Here is an 11,012-nt window from a genome sequence, read left to right as displayed (position 1 = left end):
GCAAACGGTCAATATGCTAATAAATGTCTGGAGAAAAAAAGTTTACTAAACAAAATGGATTTGAAGAATAAATAAGCAATTTTTGACAGACTTCATATCTGTAATATAAACAAAATGGAACCATAATAAATGGCTTCTGAATCTTTTTCCACCTACAATGTGGCCTTTGACAGTGTCTGAGCATCTTTAGACACTAAAGATGTCTAAAGACACTTTAGACGTCTAGTGTCTATATACTAAACAAGTTAGGGTATTTAAAATTAAAAGCTTAAAATTTCTTAAATTTGATAGATAATAGAAAGATGGCCTTAAATACTTTAATCGCAGATCTCAAATTTTGTGATGGCACAAACATTTTATTTCATATACTAGTTTATTTTTCTCCTGGGACATTTTTTATAAGGAAATTTGAGTCGCAGGCAGATGACATCATTGCGTTCTGTGACTTCAGGCGGTTGAAGCTACCTCTAACTAGCTGCTAACTAACCTTGCTAGCTATTTTTTTTTTTTTTTAAGTATTGTCAGTTGGTTGGGTAATGTTCGTCTTTGCCACTGGGTCTCTTCTGTTCCCAAAATATCCAATGCTACATTCATTCTGTGCAAAACAAAACGGCATTACTACTACATAAAACATTTTCTTTTGTACGTTTCTGTTGTGATACAGGTCTTAAATTTTGTTCATAATAGTCTTAAAAAGGTCTTAAATTATTATTAAGTTTCCCTTTGGTATTAATAAAGTTTTTTTTGAATTTGAATTAAATTTGAGCTGGTGAAACCTGCAGAAACCCTGTCTGATCTGTACAGCTTTATTGGGAAACAAAAATCTTGAATTGGTTCTGAAGTTATTTACCTTGATCCTTATTTTTCATCAAGGCATTTTAACAAGAGTGTTTAGACCTTTTTCCCCCTTTTTTTTTACATAGACTGCACATTGTAATATCATTTTTAGCACAAGATTACCACCTAGTGTCCGACTGTGACAGCACTCTTCATCTTCGTCATTTTTTCTTTGGGTATAAAACCCTGAACAAGTTTGAACCAAATAGGCGTCAAAGCTCTGAAAACCAGTGCTTTTTGTGTTGGAAGGCTGCATGTTGAACCTGGTTCAGAGCTGTTTTTATGGGGGCCTGGAGTGGCCAGAGTCCTCCGCTCAGGGTGGGAGTGTTTTTGTTTAGTTAAACCGGCTCACAAGGCTGGGCTGGGCCCGCATCCAGCAGTATGACAACACCGTCTCCCAGGGTTAAAGGAAGGAATGAGGCAGGGGAACGATGGTGGGCTGAAATTAAGACCCTGCTGGCAGCCTTGGCTTCTTCTGTTGGTTTAAGAGGTGTTGGCTGCGTGCTTTAAAAAATGTTTTTTGTTGATTGAAGTCAGAACAGTGGTCACTTATGACATATTGTCCAATTGTTGACCTTAGTCATACAGACAGTTTGCTGGCCTTTCATTTGTGAAGAAAAGAAAGTAGGTAAAAAGCATTTCTGCTTCCTGTTTGGCTTTAATGCTGCGTTCCAGTTACCTGGGAAATGGGAACTCTGAGCTGGATTTGATGTCAGACCAGGGGAATCTATCATATCGTTTATCATGGTAAATTTCTTAAGAGTTTTATCATTTTTGCAATAAGTTCTAATTAATTTGTTAATTATTATTAATAATAATTTGTTGTTAATAAAACCCACTTTTAATTTGTTCGGTTTAGAGTTGCAGGTGTTACATTGACATTAGACAGACATGTGTCTTGTAAAATCAACATGTTTCCACCACGTCTTTCTACTGTTGGCGACAGGAGCGGCCATATTGAAAAACAAAGTCCGCCTTAAAGTCATAACTGGGGTAGTCGGAGTTTCCCAGTTTCCCATTGGAAAATCTGACTTCGGAGGGCATTCTAGTTGATTTTTCCAGTTGGAAAACTGGGAGTAACTCCGACTACCCATAGTTACGACTTGTTAGGCGGACTTCATGTTCCAATATGGCCGCTCCTCGCGTCAACAGTAGTAAGAAAAATGTTGATTTTACAAGACACAAACAATGTTATATGTAGAGCCTGCAACTCTAAACTGAACAAACTCAAATTGGTGTTTGTTTATGGAAAGTGGAGCTTAAAATTATAAGGGCTACTGCAAACAATGTTGAAATTCTGACTTCTTAACTACTATATATTCTAGTGAACTCGGGTCTGAGTGACGTCAAGCCCAGCTCTGAGATAGCCGAGATGCTAGCATCAGCATCTCAGCTCTGACTGTCAGAAACTGCAGCAGCAGAGAAAATCACACACATCTGCTTCCAGTTTAATCCTCTCCGCCAGGCGTTCCTGCCTTAGAGGTGCTTCAGGGGTCTTTTCACGTCAGCTTTTTAATGGCGACTGGCATGATGAGTGGTTCTCCCTGTTAGTCACAGTTTGGACCACAACTCGACAAACACCGTCCACATACACAGCGAGTGTCATCGCTGATGAAGTGCTCTGCGTTTCATTTTCAGTTTTCCGTCTGTTGTCTCTGTTCACCTTCGCTCCACGCTGCTGTTCTGCTTTGAATCCATTTCCACGCTCCATCAGTTAACATGCTCGCTGTGTCACAGTAACGGCATTCCTGCTCTGAGGACTCTTTCTGAAACTCCAGATGCTTTTGTTGTTCAACAGTGTACCTTATTTCCACTCAGATTTCCTAATGCTTTGCATGAAATAATGCTGGGAAAGGCCCATAAATTAGGAAATTTCAGAGTTATTCTAAGTAAATAAAGCATGAAGGAAATGTAAAACAGATTCACTCGTCTTCAGAGGAAATGTAAGCTGTGTAATTGCATATCTTCATGTTTTTCCTCTGCATTCTGTGTCTTAAAGTGTGTAAAACATATGGTTCTAAACCACAAAATGCACCATAGCATTGTGAAAAAGTATTTTCCACCTTGTTCACAGCAAAAACATGAAATCTTACCAAGTATTTTTGATCTAATTTCTAGTGCAAATATCATAGTACACTTGAAATAAAACAATATTACAAGTAACTTTACAGCAAAACATAGGACATTGTTTTAAGTCAATGATTCCTTAATATTAATAAAATATAACAACACTTATAACAAGACATATTTCTCATGTTATAAGTGGTACAATCTGACAGTAAAACTAGTATATTTTTTATCAATATTCAATAATTACTAACTAAAGAATTATGTATAAGCCTTTAAGTGTTCTGAGATATTTACATTAGAAATAAGATTTAGTGTTTTTACAGTGTGAGCAGGTGGAAGTCTGGAAGTTGAAACGGAGGTTTTCTTTTCTACTGTCCCCACGTGCATTATCAAGACAACAGTGTGAAAAGCACAACATCTTAGCAAGTATTTTTGTATGGTTTCCAGTGCAAATATGTGCTTAAACTGGGAATAAGACAAAACTAACTTATGAGTAACTTTTCAGCAAGACATGAGCTTGTTTTAACTCAGTAATTATTTAGTATTAATAAAAAGTTGGCAGATTATTTCAAAATAAGACTTTTCCCATGTTATCAGTGAAATAATCTGCCAATGGAACTAGAAAGTTTTCATTGATATTAAGGATTTTTTTTTAAACAAGCTCCTTGCTGAAAAGTTACTTATGAGTTAGTTTTCTTCTTATATGAACTGTAATAAGTTGTTTGCACTATAACTAGACCAAAAATACTTGGTAAGGTTTTGTGTGTTTGGAGTTTTCAGGGTGGGAGGATCCACAGTAAATCTTCAACATTTCTCAGCTCTTCTGATGCCCTTATTCAAACATTCACAGTCGGTTTTGGGTAAATAAAGTTGTATCAGTGGAGACTGAGATGTGTGGAGTACAGTTTTTGTTTTATGCTTGTGATTTGCGTTGGTGGGGGTGGGGGTCAGCTTGTGTCTGTGGAAACCCATCAGCCCTGGGCTGAGCCCTTAATGCAGCCCTGACGCCTTTCTGGCGAAGGGGCCACGCTGCCTCACATCTGGAGCCAATTACCCCATGAGGCTGTGTCAGAGTCCCCCGTTGCCCCACCAAACACCCACTACCCGCTCTGACCACTTTGACAGGCACATTCCTCCACACTACGCTGTATTCCTGTTGGTGTTTCTTCTTCTTCTCTGCCCTGAACATCCTCCACGGTGACCACGTTTTCCTCCAAACGTGTTTATTTGTCTCTTTCTGCATCAAGCTGGAGGAAATTCTGACCCATCCACTCAGCTACGTTCACACTGCAGAATGAATTGATACATTTTATTTTATTTTTTGGGCGTGGTTGTTCACACTTCCAAATATATGCGACTTGTGGGATCTCCAATGTGAACCGCAAACGGCCAGAAAGTGTCCCGGATGCGCAGTAGAGGGCGCAATAACGTCACACATAAAGAGCGTGCTCAGTGTTTGGCCAACTGCCATGAAGAAGAAGTGCTCATATTAACAACTTAATCTTCATTATCGTTCGCCATTGTTGTTGCGTTTCTTCCCGCCTGCGCGTATCAGGACGCAAGATAGTGACGTTTGTCGAGTATCAATGACGTTTAGGATCTGACCGTTAGGATTCGGTCACATATGAAACGATCACATACTTAATAATCTCAATAATCTGCCAGTAGAACTAGTACTTTTTACCAATATTAAGGAAATATTGATTTAATACAAGCTTCTGTATCTTGCCAAAAGGTTACTCAAGCGTTAGTTTTGTTTTATTTCAAGTGAACTAAAACATTTGCAATAGAAACTTAATAAGATTTTGTGTTTTTGCAGTGTAGAGTGTTCACTTAGTGATTTGAGTTACTAACTAACAAGCTTTTAGATAATAGCTAAAGATATTGAATAGTACTGTATTATAGGAAACGTAACTTTCCTAGTTGAATAAAAGTGATCCAGTGATGATACCTTGAGGAACTCCACTAATTATTTTTGTTCTCTTACATAAATATTTTCCAAATTAAACAAAATAGCCTTAGGCTACCTACAAAAATACTGTATTTAAGTTAATTTAGCTCAGTACCATAAAGTCTCCCCCAGTAGGCTTGTCACGATCAGACTTAGCTGGACGATAAATTGCCCCCAAAAGTATCACAATAAACAATAATATTGTTGTTTTGAGACAATTTTTAAGTAATATATTGCTAATGGCATAATAATGCAAAAACACATTCTCAAAGATCAATAAACTTTAAATTCTGAATATTTAGCACTTTTAACGGAAAGACATTTTAAATATCCAAAATAAACAATCAAAACAACAAATAAAATGAATTACAAAGTTTCTGTAAACAAAATTGTCCTTCAAAAAAGGGACTATTTGAGACCAAAGCACCAACCTGAAGACTTTTGTCATCCAGTAAGAGAAAAACAATAAGTAATTCAAAAGGAAACTGAGCAATTGTTTTAATTTCTCATGCGATTAATTGATGTATTGTTTATTGCATCAGGCCTATCAGCTAGTATGTTATGAAAATATCATATTTTACCAATCTGTTGTGATTGGTTTCGTTTAAATGGTTTCCCACCTTAACTCCTGTTTTTCTGCGGTCCAGAATTGGCACTAAACACCTTTGGTGAATAAAGTACATTCAGGTTGAGCTGTGATTTATGGAGTCCCTCCATTTTCACACACGTCTGGGCTCCACAGACGTGTGTGTGTGTGTGTGTGTGTGTGTGTGTGTGTGTGTGTTCGGTTTAGGCCTCCACAGCCTCACCTGAGGGGAGTTTGGGGCCTTGTAACTGGACTGTGGGTTGGTGGGGGAAGCCCTGCAGCTCAGCCCCAGTGACTGATGGGAGTAATTGAGTTTGTGGCGGTGCAGGCGCAGAGGTTGGGGGTGTATACTGGCCCCGCAGGATTTCTCTCACCGGGGTCAAAGGAGATGGGAACGAGCCTCGCCGTATCTGGGTTGTGGTCCACTCCCTGGCTTGGCACCAATGCTATGCTTCATTAGCTGCAGCTACAGGGTGCAGCTGGGCCAGCAGCCAGAGATGCGAGCTGTTCTGGGTTAGACCGACATAAACAGGACCAGAACCAAATGTGGAAACTCTGCAGGTGGCTGAAATTAAGCTGTATAAAGAGAGCCAAACTGTGGGCAGCTTGTGGTGTGGATGTGACATGAAATCTTTATGTTTTCACATCTGTGTGTTCAGAGTTGGGTCGTAGCTCGTTACATTTACCCAGTTACATTTACTTGACTAAATCTTTGGAAAAAATTTACTTTTAGGAGTATTTTTACAACGCTGCATGTTTTACTTTTACTGACAGGTGGATAGTCACCAAAAGATTTATTGAAGAAAAAGTAGCACTACTTCAACATATTTTACTCAAGTAAAAGTAAAAAGTAGCCAAGAAATGACTCAAGTAAGAGTGAAAAAATATTTGGTAAAAAGTCTACTCAAGTACTGAGTAACTAATGAAGTTATCAAGCATTTAATATTTAAAAATTACATCATCAGATGGACCAAAATATAAAGTTAAATGGAAATTTTGGTGTTTTAAGGACAAAAATGACAATAATTCATACAAGTAACAAAAAATAGCAATGTATTTTTTCCAAATCAGTTTATTTCAGTAAGAAACATACAAGCATAACATATAAGTAAATGTAATTAGTCATTACTGCTTTTACTTGAGTAACTTTACTATGAAGTATCGTTACTCTTGAGTAAAATGTCTGGATTAATCGATTGAATAACATCAACTAAATTAGTAATTGATTCATCGCTAACTGAAGAATACAGACTCAAAAAAGACACAGTCAGAGGAACAATTTAGCCAAAACTGTGAAAAAAAGTATATTTTTGTTTTAAGTTTAAAATAAAAACAAAATCTAAAATTTTGTCAGTAAATATGTTTTGCCCAGAACTCAAGTGTCATAGTTTTAGCTTCTTCTGGTTCGGATTCACTAAATGAATGCTATCTTACTGCATTTTTGGCAATAAAATATTTATTTCTCATTTTAAAAAGAGATTAAATTATAAATTTTATTTCTATTATTGATTTATCTAAAAAAAAAAGCTTAAATATTCAATTCAAAAAGTCTGTAGAAGATTAATCGTCAGAATAATCAACTGTTAGAAAACTGACGCTCAGAGACGCTCTCCATCCAATCTTATGGAGTTTGAGTTGTTTTGTAAATAAGAATAAGCAAAACTTTCCGTTTCTAAAGCTGGTAGAGAGAGACGTGAACGCATTTCTGTTCACACTTTGAGTCTGAAAAGAGTTGGCTGTGAATCAGGACAGGGAGAAAAAGGCCAAGAAGCCACTAAAGCTTCTGACAGAAGAAAAACAACATGACAGAGAGGACGTAAAACATGTCGTTTTTTTCCCAGGTAGTTTTATTGTGAATTTGCCGTAAACAACAGGAGGGAAAGGGTGAAAGGTGAGGAGAAAGTGGATGAATGAGGCGATCTCTTTCTGCCCTCTGCTGGACATTTTCAATCAGAGACGGAAACTTTTACGACCTTTCCTTTGGAGACCGGATAATACACACAAACACTGTAAACAAAAACATGTTTGGTTCCACCATAGCGTAAACTTGAAGAGTCTTTTATAATAATCTGCCCTGCTTGATAGTGGTGAGTTTATTCACAAGCGAGCGGCGATGCGCCATCTTTGTCACGGTGACCTTCGCCCCTCTGTAAGGTCACGTCTGAGAGGTTGTTTACAAGGCAGTCTGGATCCAAGGGATGTGCACAAAGTGGGAGCCCCGCGCTTTATTCACAACAGCTGGAGCAGAGGGAGGGGAGGTGCTGGCATTTGGCAGAGAGGGGTGAAAGGTCAAGTCTAACACCAATAAAGTGGAGACTTTGATCGTGGCGTTTATGGATGGAGGAGGCACGGCGCCGTCAGGGACGAGGGAGTGGAGTTTGAAGGAAAAAAAAGTATGGAAAATATAAAAATAAAGTTTTCTTTTTTAAGATTTATCTACCTTGAAGAAAAGATGCGCAGGAATCTGAAATACAAACGTGTCAGATTAATAAACTCATAAATAAACTTAGATTTATTCAAATCATCACAGCTTCAACATTTAACTGTCTTAGACATTATTCATCTTAGATGGGATTCCTTTTTCAACACTCATTAATAATTCAATCAGATTATCATTTAGAGATGATTATACCTATTATTTTCTTATCATAAAACATAAACAAAATGTCATTATTTTTGCATTAATTATCTTGTTTCAAATAGATTAGAAACATTTAGCTTTTTAAATTGTTTTTCTGCATACAATAAATGTCTAAATTCTTCTAAAGCAGCATTTAATGGACCTTTACTGCCACCTACTGGACAACAACGTTGTTATATTATCAGCAGGTTACGGTGGTTTTTCATCAAAGGAAAATATCTCAATAAAATAAAATAAAACACATTTCTCCTGAAATGAACAAACGTTATAGGTAATGTGGTGTTTCTGCACTACATAAAGAATCAATTAAAGGAACGAGTGTCAACAAATAAGACATTTCCTGTAAAAGTTGCAATAAAAACAATTCTGATGCTCTTTTCATGTTGCATGCTTTTTTGACATTACGAAGACAGAAGGAGGGAAAGGAAAAATAAAAATTATTTATTAAAATATTTTAATGAGATCAGAAAGAAACATTTTCATAAACAGAGTTAAAAACTAACTTTCCATCTATCACAGAACACAACATGGTTAAAACAACACTTAGAAAAACAGATTAGTAATAATAAAAAAAAACAGAAAATCAGCTTTTACTCTGTATTTAACCATCAATGTGAACATTGTGTCGACTTTTTCCTACTTCTTTTTCTACTATTATAAATTAAAATGTTTATTAAAGAATTAACCATTTCTATTCAGTCAGTAGCTTCTTTGTTGTACAGCCTGTTTGAAATTAATAAATAAATAATAAAGTAAAAAAGTAAAACAAAACAAAAATAATAGATAAAAAGATAAATATAAGAAATACAAGAAAAAAGTAAATAAAGAAAAATATATCTTTATTTTAAGACAAAATGTAGTCCATATAATTTAAAAACAAAAAAAAAATCATCAAATCATTTGTTGTACACCTATACAGAATTTTTTTTAAGTAAGAAAAAAGTTATCAGAAAATAAGTTTTAAAAATTAAGAAAAAAGCAAGCGCAAGAAAAAAAGAACAAAGTTAAAAAGCAAGAAAATGTAAAAAAAAAAGTAATAGAATTTTTTGCCTTTATTTCTAGACAAAAATTTGTCCGTAATATTTAAAAATAAAATAAAAATAAAGTTAGATAAAAGTAAAAATGTAAGAAATTCCCATGTAGTTCCAGCTGATGTCCAGCAGAGGTCAGGCTTTCCCCGAACACCAAACCGCAGGTGAATTTCCCCACCTTTCGGACCAGCAGAACAGTGATGCATCATGGTCGGTGTAGTCCCACCCGCCTCTGAGTGAGTAAAAACTACAAGCCTGACCATGTGACAGAGTAAACCCAGTGTGTTTTGTCTTGTGTGCGTTTGCGTCTGTCAGAAATTATGCGGAACTCGCAGGTCCTGTCAGCGCTGCAGCTTCCTATTTACTGAGGTTGACAGTCAGCCTGCACAGGATGACTCCCAACAGTCACCGGCTTTCACCATGAAGTGGTTTTCTTTTTTTCCTTCTTTGACACCCCTATAAAAATCTATTTTTGTTTTTAAATGCTTTTTGAACACTTTCGAGCGGTTTTAAAATGAAGTTTAACGGATACCTGAAGCTGCGGATCGGCGAGGCGCTGGACCTCAAACCGACCACCTTCTCAACGCGCCACACCGTCATCTTCAACAAGGCCCCCCAGACGCTGGACCCCTACATAGTGGTGAAGGTGGACGACTACAAGGTGGGGCAGACACACACCAAGCAGAAGACCAACATGCCCACGTACAACGAGGAGTTCTCCCTCAACGTCAACGACGGCAAGCAGATCGAGCTGGCGGTGTTCCACGACACCCCGCTCGGATATGATGACTTTGTGGCCAACTGCACCATCCAGTTCGAGGACATGATCAAAACATCCAACACGGGAGAGACCTTCGAGGGATGGGTGAGTGCAAACATCTGGCAGGTTCAAAGGCTTCCCGTGAGGTCATAAATTGCAATTAAGTTCGCAATAAATGTCATTTAGCGAGAAATATAATAGGTTCAATTAATTTTTATTATACAGGAAATATCAATCAATCAGAGTGGAGTCGATGATGCAGTCCAGTCTGGTTGCATAACAGTTTAATTCAGGAATGATCCATGAAAGAAAATTCAGAAAAGTGTTCTGCAGTTCACTGTAAAAGCACAAAATCGTTTCTTGGCCTAATTTCTAATTCAAATATCTTGCAACACTTGAAATAGGACAAAACTAATTTACAAATAACTTTTCAGCAACATATAAACGGTAGTTTTAAGAAAATAATTCATTTGTATCGATGGAAAAGTACTAGTTCCACTTGTAACAAGACACTTTTTCCACATGTGAAATAATCTGCAAGTAGAACTCATGGTTTTTATAAATATGAAGGAATTATTTACTTAAAATAAGCTTAAAAAGGTACTTGAAAGTTAATTTTGTTTGAGCATGCATGTGGGGACAGTGGAAAGGAAGAACTCCCTTTCAACTTCCACCAAAACCAGGATCACACTGTAAAATCATAAAATCCTATCAAGTGTTTTTGTCTAGTTTCTGCTGGAAATATATTACTACACTTAAAATAAGATAAAACTAACTTACAAGTAACTTTTTAGCAAATTATAGGAGCTTGTTTTAAGTAAATAATTCCTTAATATTGATAAAAAGTGCAGATTATTTCACTTATAACAAGGCATTTTTCATGTTATAACTGAAATAATATGCCAGCATTAGTACTTATATATAAGGAATTATTGACTTATGTCTTACTGAAAAGTTACTTGCAAGTTAGTTTTATTTTATTTAAAGTGTATTAAGACATTTGCACCGGAAATATGACCAAAATACTTGGTAAGATTCTGTGTTTTTAGTATGAATTTAGCAAAGACGTTAAAACATGAAACTCTGGTTCAGCTGCATTTTCTGCTGGAAAGAGAGGAAGAAGAAATAACAGCAGC

General features: G+C 36.6%; 1 protein-coding gene across 2 annotated transcripts in view; it reads left to right on the top strand.

Annotated features, from left to right (window-relative positions):
- Positions 1 to 9,275: 9,275 nt before the first annotated feature.
- The window catches only part of prkcha (protein kinase C, eta, a), a 46,681-nt gene continuing 44,944 nt past the window's right edge, over positions 9,276 to 11,012 (top strand). Inside the window, exon 1 of one of the 2 annotated variants that reach the window (XM_015021241.1) lies at positions 9,276 to 9,981. In XM_015021241.1, the coding sequence (XP_014876727.1) occupies positions 9,631 to 9,981 (351 nt within the window). In that variant the 5' untranslated portion in view covers positions 9,276 to 9,630. The remainder of the gene's footprint in view (positions 9,982 to 11,012) is intronic. The other variant, XM_015021240.1, reaches the window with a different exon arrangement.

The sequence above is a fragment of the Poecilia latipinna genome, unplaced genomic scaffold, assembly GCF_001443285.1.
Source record: "Poecilia latipinna isolate Pla-1442-1.1 unplaced genomic scaffold, P_latipinna-1.0 Scaffold2750, whole genome shotgun sequence".
Classification (NCBI taxonomy): Eukaryota; Metazoa; Chordata; class Actinopteri; order Cyprinodontiformes; family Poeciliidae; genus Poecilia; species Poecilia latipinna.
The sequence above is the reverse complement of the archived record's forward strand: the minus strand, read 5'-3'. Positions and strand labels throughout refer to the sequence as shown.